Raw genomic sequence first — 25491 nt, 5'->3', positions numbered from 1 at the left:
CATAATTAAAAAAACACTTGAATATTTCGGATCTCAGGATAAGAAAAATATACTCAAGACAGGATTTAGTCATATTCAATGTGGTTCGTCTGATAGAGATCATCAAGCTACCAACTATCAATTTTCATATGAAGCTGATAAAATCGGATGCTGATAAAATCAGGTCTTCACTGTTCTTGCAAACTTGTGAAATACTTACCAGCACTACAACAACACAAATTTGAAACAACGATAAGGCGCCAATGATGCATCTTTATTCATTGTTTTTCTTCTGTCAACGAATCAGCCACAACGAGAAGGCGGCCATGACGATTTCACAATTATTTCGCCTTATCGAATTGCATATTGTTAGGCGCAATCGAAATTTGCGTCATTTACCTGAAGTGCGATATCTAATTATTATATTTTTATCCATTTCAGATTTTATTTCAGGGCGCGTGAAAAATATAAACATGAAATTGAATAATTTACAGTAAATCTTGACGCACTGGTGAAATTTAACTATAAAAGAGCAAAATATTTGCTTCCAGATGTTTCATATTATTTTCCAATTATGAGCTCGATTTAAAACTAAGCATTTTCTCACAAACTAAGTAGGGTGATGAGCCCATTATCGCTATGTTTCTATTATCACGCTACCCATTTGAAGCCGTTGGTTAGAGCAGTGTCTGCCATCTTTGTTTAACGCATTGAGTCAAATGGTAGCGCAACAATAGGGGCACTCGATTCGTGTTTTCGTTTCGCTCAAACACGAGAATTTCACTGTTTTCAGCGCATGTATGTTATTATCTTGGTACTTAACAACGAAGCAAAGCTGTTGAAGCCAATTTGTGCGTATTCCATTGTTTGTAGACCGAGTAATTAATGAATCAGTGCGGCGCCCTCCTTAGTATGGTGAAAATAGGCACTTCACCCTATGTTGCTTGGGATAAATACACACCTAGAAAAAATTGTGTAAATGTACGTCTCTTGACCATGACATATACGAGCATCAAAAATGACATAGTTTTACGTTTAATTTAGATTTTACATGTCGTTGAATTTTGCGAGACATGTAATTTTACTTCACATATGGCGTTTGTTTAAAATGTTGAAGAGTGTAATTTTAAGGCACTGCGCATGGAAAGTACATCTTCCATGTAAAATTAAACAGAACACGGTTATATTCCGTCATTTAGTCAATTGCGGTTTGTTAGATTGTGGCAAGTTTGGAATTACGTCAACGATAAAATTCAGAATTTTTTGGTGCGTACATACAAAAATTTGCCAATCTCGTCGAACTGAATCGGGCCTCTGTTAAAAAGATTCCACACATACACCCTAAAACGATACCGCATTTAAATCGCACGAAAGGAAAAACGAACAAAATGAAACGAAAATCGAAATGTATTCCTATCGAAGTCCTCAAGACAAAAGTTGCTCAAAGATGTTCCGTAGTTTCTCACATATTTGTGGGTGTTACTAAATTAAATATCTCGATGTCTCAAATGAGATCAGATGTATTCACTGGGTTCAAATTTGTCGGTCATTGAATCTGGTGGAGAAGTTTACTTTATGCACGGTGCAGATCTACTGAATCTGAAGATAATCTCCGATCATTTTCGATCTCATATGTTTAGTGAGCCGACTCAAACCACAGCTATTAATAAATGATAATAATAGCTACATAATTAAGATACATCCGGAATCAGCTCCGTATTATACCACCACAACGGACATAATTTGTAATCAAGATATTTCCGCGTATCCACTAATAACTCTAAAGTTTAGAGTCTAAACTAAAACAACGATCTTTTGACAGTCGGTGTGGACAATGTTGCCAGAACTTCGGTCGAAATTAATGTAGTCAGAGATGGATGGGATTTTCATGAGTAAATCGAACGCCTTCATTTTAAATCGATGTCTTTTCATTCACCAACCAAAGCCTTTGCACTGTAGTAACCAGTTGAGGTTAAATATTGACATGTTTAGCATTCTCAACCATACATGAACAGCACAGGCCCGTGCGCACGGGGAGGGTCGGGGTTTCAACCCCCCCCCCCCCCATGATCGTTTTGAATCACTTTTAAAAAATTATTATCTTCCTGTCCAGGAAAATAAATATACTGCAAACCGTTTGGACACATAAAATGTCATTTGAGTTCGGTCACTTTAGAAACAAGTCAATGAAGAAATCAAGGACGATACTTCGCGAGGGTGGCTGGAAAGGGATGTATGTCAAGTTGGACGGCTTCTCTGAAGGATCAGTTAACATATCGACAAGCCTCGATATTAGCAAAAGTAGTGAGTAGACAGCAGATGTCGGTCAGAGGGCTACCAACGGCAGTTAAGGAGGAAAAACACGAAGTTGGAGAAAATCGGGATATCGTTGTCTAGAAAAATTTTACCGCCGATGATTATTCCGTTAGAGTGGCAGTGAAACGGATCTCGAAAATTGGCATCGGTATAGGGTGAAATACTGCCGCCATGAAGTTCTCAGCACTAGCTAGCAGATAAAAATGAACGACTAGCACCAAGAAGGATAAGAAACCCGGCGAAGGAGTGTTGTAAACAGATGTAAATCCTTATGGTCGACACCCCCGGACCGGTTCATGTCTCAACAGGGTACGATATTTGCAGCAGACCTGAGCAGGTGAGACTTATCGCGAAGGTTTGACAGCAAGTAAGGAAAAGTAGCTAAGTAGCATTTCGTCTTCGTTATCCGCACAATTTTGATGCGTTAGGTGCAACAACTTTAATTGAAACTTTTTCCAATATAGTGGTAAAGCAAACTTGTAATCAGACAACTTTCTCCAAGAAGTTATACATCTCTTCCAATCTTGATGATGATTGTAAAAAAAATCAAGCGCTAATTATTTTTATTCAAAAACAAACCAAAAACTGAGCAGATCAGTGTCCACATATTTGTTTAACGAATTGACAAAATATTTTGCAAAAGTTTCACAGGAAACGGATAATTTGCTGTAATTTAAAAACAGACAACTCTAAAAGAAAGCCTCTTCGGCAAATTAGATGCGATGTGTTCTCTCCATGTGTCGGAAGCAAGTGATGCTGAAATTATTAAGCTCACCTATGTTTATAGTTTCTAGTTATTTTGGTGATGTCATCAATGTTATATTTACCTAATTTTACTAATCAGTGCTAAGTAATTTTCTTTCGACTAGTGAACAAGTTCTGAGCAGTTTTGCTCAGTAGCTTAAATTCTGGGTAGTTTCCATTAGTAGATTAACCCATTATGTCCTAGCGTATGAAATTTCATACGTAAAAACAACACATTTCTGGATCATACTTATTATACAATAAAAGCGTTTTACTTCTGGTCTTCTGTGAACGTTAATTAATACCCTATAATTTATAATGTGTGTGCTCAATAATATTTTTTTATAAAATTCCATAGTGTTTTCGAATGTCAAAGTTGGACGAAATTCAAACCAAAATATGAACAATACATATTATTAATTCTCTCTTCTAAATCACTAATTCTTGTTTCGGATTGTGAACGAATGGCCATGAGAGGTGTGAAAGATGTGACTCAATGCGAAAAAATGGAAGAAATTACTCAAACAATTGCGAAAATTCTGCTGGTAGTTCAAGGTATGAAATTCCATACGCTAGGCTGAACCGATATCTTTTGTCCTAAGGCAAAATTATTTCCTCTTTAGGACCAGGAGGGGACTCACAACTTTCTCGCTGATTTTAACGTTGAATCAGTGCATTCAAGGCTAACAAATGCTTAATACGTAGCAAATCATACCTGGTTCCACCTAGATTATGTTTTATGTAAATTTTCGTAAGAAAATGTTCTTTTTCTTAATATAATTACAAAGTTTGAGGGAAAGATGGTTTGATGCAACGAACCAATCATGAGACGAAACGACACGAGAGAGAAGAGAAGTGTTAAAATTATTCAAAAAAGCAGCTCAATGAATGATCTCGCCTGGTTGAAGATATTATTCGATTTTATGCTGAATATAAAGATTTTAGCCGAATTTTCTATGTAATGATTTTTTGATACCCTATCAGCCCAGCGTATGAAATTTCAAACGTTAGTTTTTTTTCGTAACAAAACGTGCCAAAGTGGTTATTTTATTTTTCCCATACTTAATTCGGCATAATATGAGGGCTCGAGAAGTATTTTATAAATTACCAAAGTTTTAACATAGCTGGGTTATAATGGGTTAAATCATTAAAATATATATTTTATATATCCAAAAACCCATGAATTACGAAATGAAACCTTCAAATGTTCAAATATAATATTTACTTAATCTAGGTAATCTTCTCAAGTTCCAACGGTTTTACAAGATTGCTGAAAGTCAATAGAGCTAAGGTTCTTATTTTTGCTTTGTAGTGAAATCAGTAGTTTCTTGCACTCACTTTACAATTTGACTTTTACTATAGTTTCAGGGATCTAGGAAAATCTGTCTACGATATTTTTATTTTATATTTGAATCCAATGATATAAAAGGTATTTAAAAAGAATTTACTTAAATAGATAAATAGATAGTTATTCTCAGTTGCCTGATAATATTGTCGAAGAGAGTCTTTAACCCATTCCCCACGAGAGTCAAATAAAAAAGATGTGTTTTTTCTCAAAATTGTTATGATTACGACATGACCAGTAGGGTGGGACAAAAAATAGATTCCAGCTCCGAGCAACTTTTTAGGTACCATTTGGGTCCTAGAACAACTGTGCAAATTCTTAGCTCGATCGGTGAAACTATATTTTTGCGCCCACTGTTTAAAGTTTACATGGGATTTTGTATGGGAAAGTTAACTTTTACAAAATAATTCCTCCAGGAGTCGCCCATTACTTCCTAAAAATAAATCGTTATGTGGCTTTTATAGGAAATTTAACAAAGAAACAAAGTTTCGAAAACCACAAAACGATCTGACGCTTGAGAAAAAAGTTATTAAGCAGAAACCAATTGATGCTCTGATGATTGATAAAATATTTATTTTTTCTAGCACCACTGCTGTTGGTTGTCCAATTATACGCAATTTTGTTTTAATCCTTTCTTAATGTGTCTAAATCGATTATCTACACTATTTGGCCACTTCGCGAGATTTTGAGGGATAAATTGAGGCTTCTTTTGTACATAATAAGAGGAAGTTAAAAATTTTGTCTATAATTAGACCGTCAGAAGCAGTGATGCTATGAAAAGTGAAATTTTCATCAATCTTCAGGGCATCAATAGGTTTTTGCTCAATAACTTTTTCCACAAGCATCCGATCGTTTTGAAGTCTTCTAGACTTTGTTTCGTTGACAAATTTCCTATAAAAATCAAACATCTGTTTATTTTTAGGAGATAACGGGCGACTCTTGGAAGAATTAATTTGTAAAAGACAATTTTCCCATACTAAATCCCATGTAAACTTTAAACCGTGGGCGCAAAAATATAGTTTCACCGATCGAGCTAAAAATTTGCAGAGTTGTTCTGGGAGCTAAATGGGACCCAAAAAGTTACTCGGAGCCAAATTTTATTTTTTTCATATAACCATGTCCCACTCTAATGACCAGTATCATTTAAATTGAAAATTTCATAAAGTTGAGTTAACGCAAACATCGGATGAAGTCACAGAACTAGTAATAGTAGTAAGACGCCTGATCATGAGAGGTTGAACCTATTTTCCGCATCTACAAATCACCTGCCTTATCAGAAGCTTTGAGGCAAATTTCGACATTCACTTTGTTCGGATATTCTTTGCAACGGTAAACTTGGATTTCTCACTGATATATTCCTATCCATGGAGACAACCTTGACGTTGGTTTCGTTCTCCTGATTAGCAAATGCGTGTAAAGTTTCGTGAGACGGGTTTTTGGGTATTTTTTCACTCATTTCAATTTAGCGTCTTCTACACCTTGTAAATGTGTAGTTTAGAATGCATAGCATTTTCAAGCAGGCCTAAACACTTTGAACTCTTAACTATTCATTTTTGTAACTAGAGAAATTTCTAACTTGTAAATTAATAATAATCAAATTTAATTCATCGATGCACTGTAACCTTTCTTGTAACAGACAACATATTTTTAGGGTTTTAAGGACTTTTCATAATTACGTTCAGTTTCCAGTGACTATCTCAAGTCATCAGAATTTATATATTTATATAATAATTTTTAAGCCCCTCCCGAAACAAAATCTTGGCTACGGACCTGAATAGGTTTCCGGCCGTGGACCCTTTCCAAAAACACGCGGCTATGAAAAAAGGCTGCACAACCACCATCTTGTGACAGAATAATTGTAATGAACTATATGGACGGCTTCAATTGTTTGGCTCCAAGTTGCATGGTAGGGGTACCAGACGACGTTTGCGAATTCCAACTGTGAGCGGAGCAGTGAACAATATAACGCTTTGAAACATAAATGATCTCGAAATTCGTTGGGTATTTTGAGCATAAAACCTAGTAGACGATTTGCACTGTCAATGATCGCCGAGAAGTAATGGGTTTACATCAGCCTTTCATCTAGGATGACGCCCAAATCTTTTACATGGTCAACGCGTTGCAGCTGAGTTCCAGCAATGTTGTAGTTGAAAGTAAACATGTTCCTCGTTCGATGAAAGCTGATAACAAAGCATTTAGCAACACTAAGAACCATCATATTTCTTTTACACCACCTGTAAAAGGTATCAACGAGATACTGTAGCTCACGGCAATCGGCTTCTTTCCTTATAACTAGAAATATTTTCAAGTCGTTGGCGAGAACAGTTTTCCTCCACGCATTAAGGTGAAAACCACATCATTCACGAACAGTGAAAGCGTTAGCGGACCAAGCGTACTACTTCGAAGAACTCCAGAATGGTTGGAAAAGGATTCAGATACATTGTCTCCCATTTGAACAACGACTTCACGACGAACAAGGTATGATCGAAACCAATGGCAGAATCGGGTAGTGCATCCAAGTTTATCAAGCTTCGTTAACAGTATCTCATGGTTAACAGTGTCAAACGCAGCCTTAAGATATGTGTACATCATGTCCAACTGTTGTTTGGACTTTTGTTCTGTGCAGAAACTAGTATCATAAGTCCCATCAACCAGCGAATCATGACCGTACAACCAGGAGCGGATCCAGAAAAAAATTTCTGAGGGGGTCCAAAATTTCGCCTATGAAATATTCATTGTACAACACGTATTATGCAATATCCTATAATCCTATCCTATACTTATAATGAATTTAAAATAGAAACTGTTTTAAAATTTTTCAAGAAGTTAAAAATTTTCGGGGGGGGGGGGTCCGGACCCCTAAGAACCTCCCCCTGGATCCGCTTGCGTACAACAAACCAACGGAAGCCAGGGTAGTGGGCGGAAAATAAAACTAAATGTTTCAGATACAGTAAAATTTTAATGTTTATAGAAGATAATACCACACACATGTGGTTTTTGTCGGCACTGTGGTTTTGTGGTAGTTGAGATTTTGTTGGCAGTAGTAGTTGTAATAGTAATAATGGCAGCAGTTGTCTGAAATCAATAAAGTTTGCTAATTTACTAACAAATTTATAAATGAACAAATAATAAGAACATACACTTCCTGATCTCAGCCAATTTTGTCTTATGGTGAAAATCCAGCACTGTTACAGATTACTTCTGTTGCAATACATATATTTAATTGCCCGGACGTCAACGGCAGATAACCCAAGTTCGTTGCCGAAGTCAGCAGCCCAGCCTCGGTTTGGCTATCAATGATTAAATCAGTATTATTAAATTAAAATATGGAATTCAGCGTTTCAGATTCTCGCAATAGCTTAATGACAGGACTAAGCTAGCACCGGATTGACGCTCGCTCCAAAAATGAAAACACTATATGTGTTTCTGTGCAAACCTCCTAGTCCAGCGTGACGTTCCACAAGAAAAGGAGTTCTAATAAAGCTAATGAGAATTGATGAAGTCGAAACAATATTTCTCCTTAGTGAAGAAAAATGTAGGGAAAAACATTTATTTTTCTTCACAAAGAAGAAAAATGTTTTGAACCACATTTGCGCGTTAAAGGCACAACATCTATAACTAACTTAGTTACGAAATTTTTCGGTTCGACTTCGTCTCGTCAGAATCCGACATTAACATAGTGACAGAACTATAAATAGCATGGCTTGCTAAGCCAAACCTAGTCTCGATTTCATCAATTCTCATCAGCTAAATCAAAACTCCTTTTTTTGCATGGCATCACGTAGGACTAGGGGTTCATTCAAAAACACAAATACTGTTTTCGTTTTAGAAGCTAGCGTCAATCCGGTGCTAGCTTAGTCCTGTCACTAAGTTAGTGTCGGATTCTGATGACGCGAAGTCAAAACGCAAAATTCCATAACTAATTTAGTTATCGGTTTTCTGCCCCTTACGCGTAAATATGTTTTAAAATAATTTTCTCCTCAATGGAGAATTTTTTTTTACCAAAAATTTTTCTCCACTAAGAACGCCTAGTGAATATTATTAATAAACGAAATCAAATCGACAAACTTACTCTAGGCATCATAACTGGGCTGTCAAGGCTTGCCGCCCCTGCATACTTTGAATAGTGCATCACACTACCGTAGTTGTAGGGAATATTATACAGCTCGACTTGTTCGTTCGTATGCTTAGCAAAGTTAGCGTTGTAGAATGATTCTAGAATAAAGAACGAATTTAATGTAAGCAACAACTACAAACTTATCCCTTCGAAACGAACCTGTTTGGTACTCCCGCGCCAGAGCACTAATGTTAATTGTTATATATTCATCGCGGTCTGGTCGGGTGAACTCATGGTAGAATCCAAGAGCGTGCATTAACTCATGAGCAACTGTACCACTGGTTATACAACCCGATTTTTGTAGGTTTACTAGGTTATAGGCGTTGTTCGGACTTCTTCCTACGTAAGACCAACATCCACTTGCTGTGTTGTCAATCTTAAGGTAGATAGTGTCATCTTTAGTACGATTTTTAAATTGAACACACGTTAAAGATTGATAATGACGCATCGTTTCTTCAATTATTAAACGCTCAGCCTCATCTGAAAACCCATTAAAAATTAGAATCAATCACATATTCTTCATCTAATGCACTTACTAAATGTGCTAGCAATCACGTACGGTACAATTGCCCCTGGCCACCGGTTATTATCATATGGCAGTATTGCATTCTGCTCGACATCTGGTTTCAGCATAATATCAAACTGATAGTAATATCCGATACCCTGCTCGAAAGCAAAGGTTTTGTTCACTCTGCGGTTATAATGCCGCAATCGTTCTCCTGCAAAATGTTTGAATCGACAATATCGCAACACTGACTGAATTATTCAATACATACCAACTTCCAGAGAAGGCTTCGTAGCAAAATTGCGTTCTCCACGACGATGGTTCCGGTGGATTGGAATCCTAAAATCCGCTGCTAGTCCACAGGAAACTAAAGCTGCGAGAGCCACCAACAAGCTTAAGTCGATCATTTTTCACTAACTGAAGGATACTTAAAGCGGTTTGCTTATATAGCATATTTCAAAACAATGGATTCGATTCAATGACAATTTTAATTACAGAACCCACATCTGGCAGCTGAATATTTTTCGCACGAATGGTTCTTATGAAAGGATACTTACTTTCTAGATATGTGATATTGAATATTGAAAACTAATTTCTGATTTCTATCAGGACAGTAGTTTTGTGTAGATAGTGAGAAGCAGAGTAAAACTGGGCGAAGCATAATGGACCCAATCTTTAAGGAACGCGGTCATAAATACTGCTAATTTTATAGCAAACCTACATTTGTTTAGTAGATGTTGGGTCGCAGAACACAAACTTTGCAAAAGAAATAGAGTGTATCCACCATACAATATGATATGGCATTTCTTAACACACTAATCATTGAAATTCTTTTTAGACTATGAAGCTTACATTGCAATATTGTTTTCATCGCAAACAATGTCTCCAGAGGAAACCCAACGATTCAGCAACACTTTTAAAATTTTGTTACTGATTACAATAACTATTTCGTAAAACAATTTTCAATTATTTGCAATGTTTTGCCTAAAAAATACGTTTCAATTAATAAAAAGAGTTTGCCTACAGTGAAAATAGTAATTTTCGTACTACACAACTATTGTTTTTTCGTGAACATCGTTGCATGAAATGTGTTTGCTTCGAATATTACGTACCGACATATGATTTAAAAAGTACGGCCAATAAATTGCTGTAACTCAAGTTCCAATCATCCGATCTAATAGTAGGTTGTCCTGGTTTTAAACAGACTGTCAGTCCAAGGATGTCGAGGAAAACACTGCTGTTGCTTTGTATCCTTCAAGCAAATTTCTTTTTGTCATAATGTCTCCTGAGTAGGGTTCGTTGCGGTGCGGATGTGGGCGGTAAATGGATTGTCCGCACCACAACCGCCAAAAATATTAAAACCGCACCGCTTACCGCAACGCGCGGTTATGCGGTAAAACTGATGTATTTTTAAAAATAGTGTTAAAAAATAATTAATTTATTTTGTATCACCATACATAATAAAATGTTATTCTTATTTATAAGAAATTTTACTTTAACAGATTCATCATTCTAGGTTCGTGAAAAAACAACTTTTGCAATTTTTGTGTTTATACAATACCGTACCTTTTAGGGAAAATACTTTCGATACAAGGTAAAAATGTTATCATTCCTCCGGTTATTGGCATAGCCCTAAACTCCTATGAAATGTAACTATATTCTATAATTGTACTTTCAAAAATGTTCTTCCGCAGTTAATTGAAAAAGTGGAATAAAAGTGTAACGAGTAATAAAGTTGTATGTTTTTTTCTTTCATTTTTCATATTTTCAATGGTTTCGACAAATGAAAATGGGATGATTTTCGCATTTACGTAGTAAAAATTGCATGCATTCTCAAAGGAATTTCACCAAAAAGAATGTTAAAGGTAGAACAACGGTACTTCCAATAGAAGCGCATATATACCAAGACGTATTGAATTCCATCAAACGCCATATTTGACAAAAAATCGTTCTACCTCTGATCAGGGATCCATCCAATCTCAACCGGTACTAAATATATGAAAAACTGCAAAAAATGAATGATTTACAGCATACAGCAGAAATGATATTAAAAAGAGGTGATTTTAGCGACAAAATATCCCAAAACCTTAACTTCCGCATTTTTCAAGAAACGGATCATTCAAATGCTGCTTCCTTTAAATGTATAAACTGTAATTTTCTAAAAGCTAGTCGAAAGTTCTAGCATTTAATGTATTTTTCCCAAAATCTTTCATTAGTTCCAATGGCAAAAACGTCAATTGAAGTGAGCGTGGGTCAAAATCTGTCCAAACTATGTCAAATTTGTCATCTGAGCTAACTTTGAGACTTGTCACAATATGAAGTACTGAAGTATACATAAAAGTCGCAATAGCCTTACACTATAGAAATACCAACTTCGAAAAACTTTATTCCAAAAAATTCATAAAATACTCTTAAATGAAAAATATTACGACTTAGTTTAGTAGAACATTTGCCTAGTTTTCCTTTCTCAAAAAAGTTATGTAGCATCCATTTTGAGAAAGAGTCTTATAAAGCGGACTGCAGAAAAATTTTACAATGAATTTATACAGAAATCAAGAGAAATAGAAATACGACGTAGAAGAACGAATAGAGTAAACAGCCTAATTTGGACCGCTCTTTATTTAGGACGCTTTTCATATATTTGTCTCCTTTAGTGCCAATTCTCCCAAACTCGTTTGGTTTGATGAAGATAATTACATTCTTTGGGTTGTCTTTAAGACACAGCATCGTCAGTTTATCTCTACTTCAAATTAATCAAAATTCACAGTTGAAAAAATTGAGGTCGAAAATGATTCTTGATTCCACGAGAGTTGGGAAGGAATCGGGAGAGAAGATGATTATCCAAATTGAAATTAAGAGTACAGTTCAATTGTTTTTCAATGATTTAATATTTTTTCTCTATTTGAAAGAAGCATTTTATGTATTTGAAATGTTTCATTTGTAAAGTTTTATTTAGAAGTAAAAATAATAGTTTCCGAAATGTGTCAAAAAATCACGATCCATTCTTTTTGGGGTAGATACGAGAATCTCTGAGTAACCTAACAAGAAAATGTTATAAATTTACCCTAGTGTGGCTCCCCGCCCATTGCTCTCGGGCAATGAGAAAGCTGATAATTTAGCCAAGATTGGTGCACTAGATGGTGAAATATATGAAAGACCCATCGCTTACAATGAATTTTATAGCGCTTCTCGACAGAGGACACTTGCTAGTTGGCAAACATCTTGAGACAATGGAGATATGGGACGATGGCTACACTCAATTATCCCTAAAGTATCAACGAAGGCATGGTTCAAAGGATTGGATGTAAGTCGGGACTTCATCCGTGTGATGTCTAGGCTCATATCCAATCATTATACTTTAGATGCGCATCTCCGTCGTGTTGGGCTCGCTGATGGTAATCATTGTGCTTGTGGAGAGGGTTACCACGCCATTGAGCATGTTGTTTGGTCCTGCACTGAATATCGTGAAGCCAGATCACAATTAGTAGATTCTTTACAAGTCCGAGGAAGACCAATCCATGTTCCTCTATACATGGAATTTATGTATCATTTTCTAAAAACAGCGTCTGTCAAAATTTAATTAAATTTATTTTCTCATACTCTCATCCAAGGCTAATTATTCACCAATTAAAGTGTCCTAGAATATTCAGTTTTTAAGTTTAGACAATAACAGAAAAAAGTAAATAAATACACCCGAAAATACTAGATCATTATGAAATACAACATTGTAAGGAAAAAAGCAAACAATAAAGTGATTTCAGTGTTAGCTTTAGACAAATTACTAGTATAGTTAAAATTAGTCTTAAGGATTTTTGTAACGTGCTATGTAAAAAAAGAAACTGGCGTAAAAAGCTTTTGCAAATGCCGTGTCAAATAAACGTATGAAAAAAAACTCGCAAAACCTTAAAAAATGAGATAATCATAGCACTGGATAAAGAATTTCTTCAGCTACATTCGATTTTAGCTGATTTGAAATATGTTACAATAAGCAATAATTATAGCAGAAATTAATTTTCAATTATAATGTAAAGGATGCTGCGATTCAACCTTTAAACTCGTTTTTCTCGAAATCAATACAATGTCACTTAGTCCGGTCTGACTTGACACCGACCATATGTTTTATTGTCATATTCATTGTCTTACTTTTAGTCTCATTAATTAATTAATTAATTTAAACCAAATTAATTAATTGTTCTCATTGTATCGAATACTTTCAACTTGTCATATTAACTATATTTCTTCTTGAGTATAAAAATATTCTAGCTTGATTATTCATGTAAAAGGTGACAGGTTAGGGGAACTGTGGGTAAGACGGACAGGTGGGGTAAGACGGACGGGGATATAACAATAAAACTTCAATTGTATTGTATGTGTACCCTATCATTATGGATAACCTTGAATTATGAAACACTTAGTAGGCCTTGAATACTGCTAAAAGTGTACAATTTAAGCAAATATTGATAATTAGTAGTGCCGTTACGTGCGGATGTAATTTTCGAATTTCCGATTTTAAGGTTTATCGAAAAAAAATATTTTTTTCGTGGATTTTTTGGGGCAAGACGGACGGTCTTGATTAATTCTGGTGATTCATCCTTATATGAATGTATTGCATGTAGAAACGAAGATCTAGCAGTCAAACGTGGAGAACCATCCAGTTAGCTGAAGTCTCACATACAGTAAACTGCGGGATGTACGTTAATGTGACCGAGGCTAAATACGGAATTCCTAGAACGTGGAAAAGGTAGACTTTGTGCAGGTCCCATACCTGACTGTGTATAATCGAGGAACTGATGATGCCAATTATGCATTTAGTATATAATTTTCTCGTTTTGTATAAGTGATTGTGACTAATCATTGGAACTGATTATATAGCTCTCTTTATGACAACGTCAAAAACTATACCAGAAAATTGCATTTGCTTTAACTCTAAATCGAACCCCAAAACGTTATTTTCCTTGAATTGAACATGTATATTAAGAAAAACCACAATCTATTCAAAATATCTATTAGAAACAGTAAATTTTAATATTTTGTGTTGGGATCATCATTTCTGCAACATGTCCGTCTACCCCCACCATATGTCCGTTTCACCCGCAGTCTGGAAAAAGTGCAGATATTTCTTCGTTTTCTAGTTCTTTAAAAAATAATACTTATTGATTTTTGTAACGTAATCCCTCTGGGCATTCGAAAGCCAACATATGGAGCTACAACATAGAGTATTACATGTTGACAAAAACATGCCTTTACTATGTTATATTTCAGTATATCCTTAATATGTCCGTCTTACCCCCAGTTTCCCTACTTTCTTTTAGTTCTTATTGTCTCCAATCTTGTTCGATATACAAAGCTAGTCGTTTCAAGTATATCGGTAGTGCTTATTTTATACCGTTTAAAATGCGCTTCAGTTACCTTAACAACGTGCGCGAATAATGATAACATCAAAAGCGGCACCTTACTCGATCGGAAGGGCATAACTGATTTATAACACCTGGAGTTATTTATTTCAAAAATATTTTGAAACAGAACTTGTTATAAATCCGCCTGGTTAGTTGTTAAAATAACATAAAACAAATAAATTGATCGTTTCATACTAGATTATGTTATAATATTGATAGTACAGAAAACTGTCCGCAATCCATTTTCCATTCCGTTATCTGAATATAACTCCAGTTGTTATAAATATCAACCATAGTTATAATAGTGTTATTGTTTTGTTATGCTTTTCTGATCGGGTATTCAATTGTTCGCGGAGAAAGAAACCAATATATGATTGTCATTTTATTTGCTATATAAATATCAAAGTTTATACACGATAAATATTACTTGTATTATGAAATCTTCAATTACCTTGGTATTGGCATATCTATAACGACCAATGTCTCGAAACACTAAAGCTAATCGCTTTTCATAGTATTGTATTGTTTTTAGAATGTCGTGATTCGCCGGAATAAAGAAACAAGGAATAATGAAATCGTTCAATTGAACATGAGCAACACTCCCGACTGTCGGCAGTCCGAAGCCGAAGTTGCTTTTTTTACAAACCGATCATTTCCAAATAAATTCAACTAACGATAAAACTATCATAAATTCATAAAACACATGATCACACTTCTGAGAGTTGCATAGATAGTATCACTTATCCAGGTGAATCCAGATTTGTGTGACTCTTTACCTCATCCTACTAACAAAAAGTGCTTCCCGTGGCAATCGTGGAGATGCAGAGGTATACACGGTCTCCATAACAACGTTTGCTGCACTAACACCCCTTTCCTTCACCGATGACTGCAAGGACGTGGCCAGAGCCGTAGTATGCAAAGTATAGAACTCTCGAAAAGTGCACATTGAGAATGGATAGCTACTCCCAGGCCCCATTCGTTGATTCTTTGTGCAATTTCGCTTGTTCTGGTCAATCACGGAGTAGCAACTACGAATTGTACGATCATGGGTCCTGCAACCGAATAATATTGAATAGGGAGGGGAATCTCATGGGCTTGCTACTGGGACTACTATTATTTTCGTTTCAAACCTGATTCCTTCCCGGTATTTATTCAATCCACTTTCTATCACTTCCCTATTTGCTTTACTATACACTTTTTATTTAAATATTTCCAACTGTCTATCTTCTTAAACTTTTAACTTTGATGTCTGCCTTTCTTGAAGTATTAAGCAAAAGGTATTTGCATTGTTTCTATCCTAACCCAGTAGCTTCTCTCTCACTCGCAATTTTCTCTCCCGTTTAGCTTTATTTCTTACTTTCCCAAAGTTTCCCAGTACCGAGCGTTTCCTGTTTTCCTAACGTGTGTGTAATGTACTTGTAAACTAGACTAAAATGAAAAATAGGCAAACTTTGCATTTTACTAATTTGAAATTCAACTAAACGGTTTGTGGTTACAAGCAGGCCATATTTTTCTGCGTGTACCAAAAGTGCGGACCAAAGACTTTTACTAGAGATACTTTCGATACATTGAAAGATATATACCGAAAGCAAAACAAACATGCTTCGAGGCGAAATCAATGGAAACAACAGCGACAATTGTATTCTAGTGTTCTGCGTCTACTCTCAAATATGATAAAGTAAGGGCTCGAGGAAAAAAGTATGGGAGGCATGGAATAGGGTCATATGAGCAATCCTCAAATTTTTCGACGACGTTGACAGTTTCAGAGGTAAAAAATTTCCGGTCGTGCTTTTTTGTAAAGGACGTAAATTTTCTATATACACTCAAAAAAATCCAAACATTAATTCTATTTGGTTCAAACCACTTAAAATCCATATTAAGACGAAATGCTAATGTTATACATTACAAACATACACCCAAAACGCGAACCGCATGAATTACATGCGAATAAGCATGATTCTAATGAGAATTTTGCATTATAACTGGTATAATGCATATAAAGCGACATTGGTCCGGGACAAAAATGCATTAAGGCGATTACACCACAGAAACTTACACAAACCCACAGTTGAGAATGTATTAGTGAATTTAACGATATCGGAGCATTAGTATTAAAATGACTCCGCACTAATACACATGTAAAGGACATCTCCACTCGGATACATGTGTGCTCTGAAAATATTAATACACGCTCAAGGACCAGTTTCCATTTCGCCTTTCTACTGATTACATGCTGCATATTGGAGAGAACAGTTTATAGCGTCATCAAATTGGTGTGGTGTGGGTGATGATTTTGTTTTGATAATATGTTGAGCTTTCGGCGTTCTCTAAACCCTAAATTTACCAGCGATATGCGAGTTCTAGCCACTAGATAGGTTCATAAATAATGATTAATGATTATTTAAGCGCACTATACGCAGGAGAAAGTTACCTATATGGGAACATTGGGTTAACAAGTTAATTCAACATTTGTCGGATAGAAGCCGTCCGCCAATCATTTCTGGCATTCCTCATATCAACAGTGCTTTCAGGTAATATCATATCAGTATTTTGCAGTAAAAGTATCTAAATTTAAAGTATCATAAACTATAAGGGCAGTGATGACATGGTTTTGCACTTTTGAGTAGCAGTGGCACTGGCAGTTAATTTCAGTTTATATTATTTCCCTAACATGCGAATCTAGCGCACATCATCGCCCTGGGCAACGATCATCGCAAATCAATCTGAGCACAAATCATTTTCTTCCACTCTTCTCTGAAGCACAGAATGAGAGAGCGATGATTTTACTGCAAAAACCATTCGCTATGGGAAAATAACAACGCGTATATCACACACTCTCGTGAACGTAAACTGTTCCCGCGTTTAGTGTGGTTGGAATTTAGTTGTTCGCAGACAAAAAAGCGTAACTGTGTATGAAGACAGAAGTTCTTACAAACACCACAGAGATATTCATGTATAGAATACACCACCTTTTTGGCAGACTCAGCAAGCAAAACCAACTAATACTTTTACATGCGGGCAGATAATATGGTAGCGTGTATTCTCAATCAATTTATTTCATCATGAATCAAGTTGTGTTGGTATAATGCAGTAGCTATGCTTGGTCTACAATGCGAAGAAAGCATGATTCTAATTCGGAATATGCACGAAAGGATGTAATGCCTTTTTTGCATTGGGAAATTGTTTTGGGTGTACCTTCTATGTGTCAACTGTATAAACTCTGTATGCGCACACATAAGTTATTCTGCGTACTGTTATAGAATCTGGTTTTATGTGTCTAATAGTTTTGAAATGTGAATGTAAGATTAATATTTCTTGCAAATACACACATTAGGTTTACGAGTCAGTAAATAGTGTCTATATGCCAACGCTAATTGCAGAAATTTATGTGTAAAATCAGTAGGCATAACGTTTACATTTTTATCAGTGTACAGAGACAAGAAGGTGGTTTCGCCTCTCTAATTGAGTGCGGGCGGAGACCGAAGGTCGAAAGAAGTAATATCTATTTTTTATCTATACGTAAAGTTTGTTAAAATGAATACGAAAGACCAAAATTACTCGAACGTGTTAATATGTGCGGTACCATTCATGTGTCAACGTCAGTCATGTAAGACAAACAAAGTGTACGTCGCCGTGGTTCATAATTTTCCTATCTGTTCGTTCGGTTTTGAATTTAACAAAGGTAAACTAAATTCTAAAATTCAACAAAGTTGGGTAGCAGTGGGTTAGGCCGGCTGATATAAAAGCAGAGTGCTTAAGAAAACCATCTATTTATTGCAAATCAACTCATTTATTATTAATAACTAAAACGTGCTGTTTGAAGTAGATGTTTTTTTATTTAACAACATTCTGTTTTATCAGCTGTCGCAGGCGCATGTGCATATTTCACTAGATATCAATCAGCGTGTTTGTGTTCGCAAGTATGCAAACGTTGTCACGTTCGCAGGATTACACCGATTACACTGTTTGAGTTATTCCCATCTGTTCAGCTAACATGTGAATTTATTAACGGAAAGAGGAGAATAATTCATATCATTGTTCATAGTATGGAGTATGGTCGACGACCTGATCATGAAAAATTGTTGGGTTCAATATCACACACGCCACCATTATTTTTCGACGATTCTTATCGCTTGCATCATCATCTAGCTAACCTAAATCTTCTTTAGCGCCTGGACACAGATCAACAGTCCGAGCCTTCACTGGATAAGGATCAACAGTCAACTGCATAGCGTGTTTGTCCATGGTTGTGATTGATGAACTTGTCGCACCGATCTTTTATGTGATAGACTTTTTGAAAATCGATCACACGGCTCAAAACGTTAACTTCAAGAAGCCGTGAGTATTCTATATATTTACAATATATGAAAAAAAAAAACAAAACGATTTATCAATAAGAGCCTGTCAGATCCCATGCGCATGAGTTGCCAATGCGGACGGAAATCTTTAATTATTCATTATTAACACCAATAAACCTTTTTGATGTTTTTTTGCACGAAGTGGTACTTCTCTTCTCTGATTTCGTATCTAAGATATGATTTCTGTATAGGGGAATGTGTTCGGTTGTCGGCACACTTTTGTTTTTGGCTCACAACATTACTCCAATCGAACAATATATGGGAATAAGCATACCAATGGAAAGCTAGAGGCCTTAGCTAACAACTTATGAAAGAATCTAATTTATTCTGTCAACTTGAAAAAAATATTAACAATTTAGTAAAATAATTTTTAACCATTTTGAAAAATGTGGTCAGTTGCCGGCACCCTAAGAAAATTTATTGAAAATAGAAAAAATATTAATGATAATCATCAAGATTTAAAGAGAAAAGGAAATTCATTCATTTCAACAACCATCAAAGGTATTATGAACATCATTCTTCATCAGAATCACAATATGTGTATGTGAAAAACTAGTGCGAACATTACGCACTGCTAATGCACTGACGGATCGCATTCACTGTAATTGAGTTCGTTTCGGGCAGTCCATTTTTTTACCAAAGCCTCAGATCAGATAGACGTCTGCCAACGGTGAAGGGGGGCTATAGGGTAACCCCGCTCCTTCCCCCCAAATTGTCTGGTCGTGACAGTCTGGTGTATACAGTACTACCTAGCGGTGAAAACACGACCAGGTGGGCTTTCTTCATGTAGAAGTAAAACGCTAAACCGGAAGTCGCCTTCCTGGTTTTCAGAATGGTGCCAAAGATCGATCTCTAGTATCTATTCGTAAATCCCGTTTTAAAATACCCATATTGATTAGGTTATTGAGAGCATTTGCCACAAAAATATGGTGCCAACAACCGATTTTAGTTAACTTTTTGAAAACTGATCAAACAAAATTTTGTGGCGAACATTTCGGTGCCATTCAACGTTGAATCACAAAATAGAATAAATTCACATCGTAAATATTCAATGCGCATACTTTTTCGATCGATTAACTTCTTTCTATAACACTAAGTAAATCATCAAAGAAAATTTTTAAGTAGAGTTTCACTTGTTCAAAAACTATATTCGTTATAGAACAGAACATTCGAGTCTGTTTGCTTCAGCGATCGGCACAAAAATATCGTGCAAATATAGCACAAATAATATTTATCAGAATGTCCATGTCTGGTTTCTGTCAATAGTTACATAGGGTTGCCGACAACCGAACACTTTCCCCTACGGAATGATGATGTTTTTACTGTTTATTGCTGTGTTTAATCAATAAAAGTTTTTGTATTTTATTGACAGGGCGTCGGGAAAATCATCGGACTTCAACAGCGCACCCTGTGATTGTCTTATTCGGCACATATAGCTCTGATTCATTTTGTCCATTGAAATATGACTTATAGATTCCTTTTTGGGTGTAGTGGATGTAGTTTATGATGTTTTTTAAAATGTAGTTTATGATGTTTCTTCAAATAGTGGAATGTAGTCCGAAAAAATAATTCCGATCGAATATAATCGGAACACAGACGTGATATAATCGGTTTTCCATCCCGTATTTGGCACAAAAATTATTATGACAACTTTCCTTAACCTTCCGGCAGTCGCGCTAGTGCACTGAGTGCACGCTGCGCTGAAAAGCTAGCGAAATCGTCTTAGAGCATCAGCAACAGCTCGTTCAGTGCCATATGCGCGACTTCCGGAAGGTTAAGCAGTAATCGATAATTTCATCTAAATCTAAATCCAAGGCTGGCAACACCAACTTTAGTACTTTACGGTCATAAATTCTAACTATTTGTAGCATTTAAAAAAATATTATATTAGCGCCGTGATGGTAGAATAACAATTGTACAACTCTTTTGTTGGGGAACCGCATTTTTTCCGTTTGTTTTTGGACAGCTAAAAAGCTTGATAAAAAAATCAAGAGAAAACAAAAAGTTGCACTTGTTTTGTCCAACGATAAAATGCACGTTCAACAATAATTTTTTTTAAATGCCTTCGTTAAAGAGTTTATGGACCATATAAATATATAGACTCCTAAACCATCGATTGTGGAACTTTACCTTGTTTTGATTCAAGAACGATGAACTTACTGACGCTTTTTAATAAAGTTCGGTATTTGTTGCACATGTTTTGTCGTGGGACGGGACTTGCCGATAGATGTTTTCTTTTTCTTTTTTCTCTTCATTCTATCGTTCGTCTCACCTAGCCTCTCTTTTTGCCTCACATAGTTTAAATGGACTGGCTGCATTGACAGTACCCCCTGGCTGCATTTGACGTTCAATTTTTTGCTATTTGCATGTCTCGTCTCAGATTTTGTCCAATTGACCATTGTATGAAATGCCTTAACCTCACAAATTTGACAAGTGCTGGTCCTTTTGTTTACAGATTGGACTTAACAAATTGGAATTCCATTGAAATAAGCTTAGTGCAAATAATTAAATACCAAGAAATTTTACCGCAAAACTACTTACCGATTCAGAGAACACTAGAAGTAATTGATAAACAAACAATTAGTTCACTTATTAGATCTTTCATATACATTTTCGCACAGTAGGGAATAGCACAATTTAATTGTAAGGCGCTCTAGAAAACATTTATACTTCTAAAAACATTATTCCCAATATATTTTAAATGCTTCATTTTGAGAATACGAATAATCTCTATATTCCAAATGCAATCAATAGGACCACCAGCTGTCACATTTAATGCATGACGTCACTGTGCAGTGACCAATACTGTATGTGACCAAAGGCGTTGTTTATGTTTAAAGGTGCGCCGACAATGAAGCCTACCTATCGAATATATCAGTGGCTACCTATCGTGCAAAGAAAATAAACATTCTTTCTAGCATTCTTCTTTTCATTCACTCCGTATGAATTTATTGTGTAACTCGGATGAAGTACAATTCAGTATATATAGGTGTGGCAGAACACACGGTTTGCTAGTGTTGGCACCCAAAAATATGTAAACAATCCAGAAGCACAACGGGTCGACGTCATAGCGTTCACACGATTCAATGGGAGCGGAACGACCGGTATAACGAAAGCAAGTCGATTTATACTGTGATCACTCACACCACTCATGTAAGATTTATCTTACGAATACCAAAGTGCCATCTTCGCCATACCTGTATATACTACATTGGATGAAGTATAGACACTCTACACCACGAACTGACAGTTTTTGGTGACGTCAGAGAAATCGTTGAGATAAACAAACGGATGTCTCAAAAGTCGATAATTGAAATGACGGCGCCGATGGTTGGGTGGTAAGCGTGACCGTCACCCACCCCAGTTGGTCTGGGTTCAATCCCAGTCTAGGTCGTTGAGATTTTTCAGAGGTGAGAAAAATCTGAGGTCACGCCTTCCTTCGGAAGGGAAGTAAAGCCGTTGGTCCCCGGTCCATGAGTTGATGGGTCGATATCCAGTCCAGATAGTGCAACAAGTGTCACCTCTCTGGCGTCGGTGTTTGGCCTCGTAGCCGACGGAAAATAATTGACAATATTTAAGTTCTTACGGTGGAAAATATAATGTGTAATGGATTCTTGATGTAAATTACGTCATAATTACACTAGACACCGTAGATAATCAGTGCATCTATGTGATTATTAGCGAAAAGTGCGAATTTGGCTGCAGCCACAGAAAACATATCTAACAGTGATTTTCTGTTCCCAGCAAAGGTTTTGGACATCGGGATAGCTTATTCAGAAAATGGCTTCATCAGACCTTACTAAACACCCATGACATAGAAAAACGGTGTCCATCATTAATATAGTGGATTCAAGATACAAAATATTGTCGGCATAAAATAAATTAACACGACTGCCTTTTTAATTAAAAAAAATAGCAACACTGTTCGGAAGATATCGGCAGGGTGAAAATGCGAGAAAAGAAGAATGCCGATGGATAAATAAGAAGCCGATTGTCAGTACTTGTCTTAGCTTTTATCGAGCCAAACAAACTTTCAAAAACCGGAACCAAACGAGCATGACGTCATACAATGCAAACAGGCAGAACAAGTATTGCAATTTTCTTTAAAATTTATTTTGTTAGTCACAGTAGACTTCACTTTTCATGTCCGTATTAGTATTTTACAATGTTATTTAAAAAAATATTCATTGTGTTCTACATAACTGCATAAAAAGCATTTTTCTTGTGCTCTTTTTCATCAACTTTATGTTTTTGAATATTTTTTTGCAGTACTTCATTTCTTGTTGCTCAGTATCCAAACGTATAACTTATCATATATTAAACCTCTCGAAAAATTATTTCGATAAAAACAGATGATCGAATACAGTCGAGCACTTTCGAGCTTGCACATTTTGGGTGATGCCAGTTTAACATGCTTGTTTCTCTAGTCGTCAGTTTTGCGGTTTTTACATCCGTGAGTCTATTACAGTCATGATTCGTTGGTTAGGCCACAGCCTATGTCCAACTAACGAATTTAATTCGCTAGTTCGACCGACTGACAAATGTCAAAAACTCTCCAAAGAAGACATTAGTAGAGTAAAAGATTGTTAGATAGATTGTCAAAGTCAATTGGACATGAGATTTTGACGTTCAGATGATTTTTAGTTGGACAATGGTCCAACTAGCGGAGGTCCAACTAAAAAGCGGTTCAGTTAAAAAGTGTCCAACCAGCGAATCACGACTGTATTACAAGTATTTATAGGATGAAGTCACTCAAAGTTACATCAAAAAGTGTGGTTTCCAGAAACAAAGAAGTAGTTATCATTTTATGCCGTGTTGCGCATTCCTCTGTATGGGACTCTAATAATTAACAGATTCTATTAGGTTCTTTACTGATGCAGTTAACCTCACTTTTCTCGACAGTTCACTTGTACTGTTTTCATGGACTTAGAAAATTTTGTGGACGACTAGATTCGCTCGAAGGAAAACACAAAGAATTTCTTTAAGTCCATCTAAACAGTACAAGCGAACTGTCAAAAATGAATACTTGAGCTCATTTGTGAAGTCACCGTACAGTCTTCAATATGTGACGTAAAACTATTTTTAAACAATTATTATAATTTTCTTTAATTTAAAAAAGTGTACACCATCCTAGAATTGAACGGCAAGAGATTTCGGAACTTTTAAACTAAATATGGTACTGAGATGAGCAGATGGCATCAGTCTTCTTGGATATTAAGGGGGCTTTTGACTCAGTTTCTATCAACATTCTGTCAGAGAAGCTGCACCAGCATGGTCTTTCACCAATTTTAAATAACTTTTTGCTAAACCTGTTGTCTGAAAAGCACATGCACTTTTCGCATGGTGATTTAACAACATCGCGATTTAGCTACATGGGTCTTCCCCAGGGCTCATGTCTAAGTCCCCTGCTCTACAATTTTTACGTGAATGACATTGACGATTGTCCTGCCAATTCATGCACGCTAAGGCAACTTGCAGACGACGGGGTGGTCTCTGTTACAGGGCCCAAAGCTGCCAACTTGCAAGGACCATTACAAAATACCTTGGACAATTTGTCTGCTTGGGCTCTTCAGCTGGGTATCGAGTTCTCCACGGAGAAAACTGAGTTGGTTGTTTTTCCTAGGAAGCGTGAGCCGGCGCAACTCCAGGTTCTATTAATGGGTGCAACGATCAATCAGGTTTTCACATTTAAATATCTCGGGGTCTGGTTCGACTCTAAAGGTACCTGGGGATGTCACATTAGGTATCTGAAACAGAAATGCCAACAAAGGATCAATTTTCTCCTAACAATAACTGGAACATGGTGCTGGGGTGCCCACCCAGGAGACCTGAACAGGTTATACCAAACAACGATATTGTCGGTGATGGAGTACGGATGTTTCTATTTCCGCTCCGCTGCGAACATACACTTCATCAAACTGGAGAGAATCCAGTATGGGTTGCATGCACTCGACCCATACGATGAGTCTCGAAGTTCTGGCGGGCTGTTCTTCCGCTAAAAAATCGATTTTGGGAAGTCTCATATCGATTGCTCATCCGATGCGACATTCTGAACCCGTTGGTGATTGAAAACTTCGAGAGGCTCGTCGAGCTTAATTCTCAAACCCGATTTATTACAAGGACATTTCCTTCGACTACATGGCACAGAGCATTAATCCTTCTTCATATACTCCCAACCGTGTTCTTTTCCTAGATTCTGATTCTACTGTATTTTTCGACACATCCATGAAGGAAGAAATTTGTGGAATCCCAGACCATATACGCCCGCAAGTGACCCCCAATATATTTTATAATAAACTCCGAGAAGTCGACTGTGACAAAATGTTCTACACTGACGGATCAAATCTCGATGGGTCCACTGGCTTCGGTATCTTCAACAATACTATCACCGCTTCATTCAAGCTCAATGATCCCGCTTCAGTTTACGTCGCAGAGTTAGCTGCAATTCAGTACACCCTTGGGATCATCGACACTCTGCCCACAGATCGCTATTTCATCATTTCGGACAGCCTCAGCTCTATCGAGGGTCTTCGTTCGATGAAGCCCAAAAAGCAATTCCCATATTTTCTGGGGAAGATACGGGAGTCCTTGTGTACGTTATCTGAAAAATCTCATCAGATTTATCATCACCTTTGTTTGGGTCCCCTCTCATTGCTCTATCCCGGGCAATGAAAAGGCCGACTCATTAGCAAAGCTGGGCGCATCAAATGGTGACATATACGAAAGACCAG

At 36.5% G+C, this 25491-nt stretch overlaps 1 protein-coding gene across 1 annotated transcript; it reads right to left on the bottom strand.

Annotated features, from left to right (window-relative positions):
• Positions 1-7342: 7342 nt before the first annotated feature.
• On the bottom strand, positions 7343-18647 carry LOC131680717 (astacin-like). Its single transcript, XM_058961425.1, has 5 exons — positions 18557-18647; positions 9038-9220; positions 8661-8981; positions 8457-8599; positions 7343-7459 (listed from the first exon to the last, which is right to left on the bottom strand). The coding sequence occupies exons 1-5, from the start codon at positions 18645-18647 to the stop codon at positions 7343-7345; spliced, it is 855 nt and encodes a 284-aa protein (XP_058817408.1).
• Between the last annotated feature and the right edge of the window lie 6844 nt (positions 18648-25491).

The sequence above is a fragment of the Topomyia yanbarensis genome, chromosome 2 (assembly GCF_030247195.1).
Source record: "Topomyia yanbarensis strain Yona2022 chromosome 2, ASM3024719v1, whole genome shotgun sequence".
NCBI classification, from domain to species: domain Eukaryota; kingdom Metazoa; phylum Arthropoda; class Insecta; order Diptera; family Culicidae; genus Topomyia; species Topomyia yanbarensis.
The sequence above is the reverse complement of the archived record's forward strand: the minus strand, read 5'-3'. Positions and strand labels throughout refer to the sequence as shown.

What these genes read in the sequence shown, in the direction of transcription:
- LOC131680717 (XM_058961425.1), bottom strand. Translation starts at nt 18,647, where the DNA reads ATGGACAAACACGCTATGCAGTTGACTGTTGATCCTTATCCAGTGAAG. An exon ending in CGTGATTGCTAGCACATTTA is followed by an intron (nt 8,982 to 9,037) that starts GTAAGTGCATTA and finishes ATGGGTTTTCAG; the next exon opens with ATGAGGCTGAGCGTTTAATA. An exon ending in GGCGCGGGAGTACCAAACAG is followed by an intron (nt 8,600 to 8,660) that starts GTTCGTTTCGAA and finishes TCTTTATTCTAG; the next exon opens with AATCATTCTACAACGCTAAC.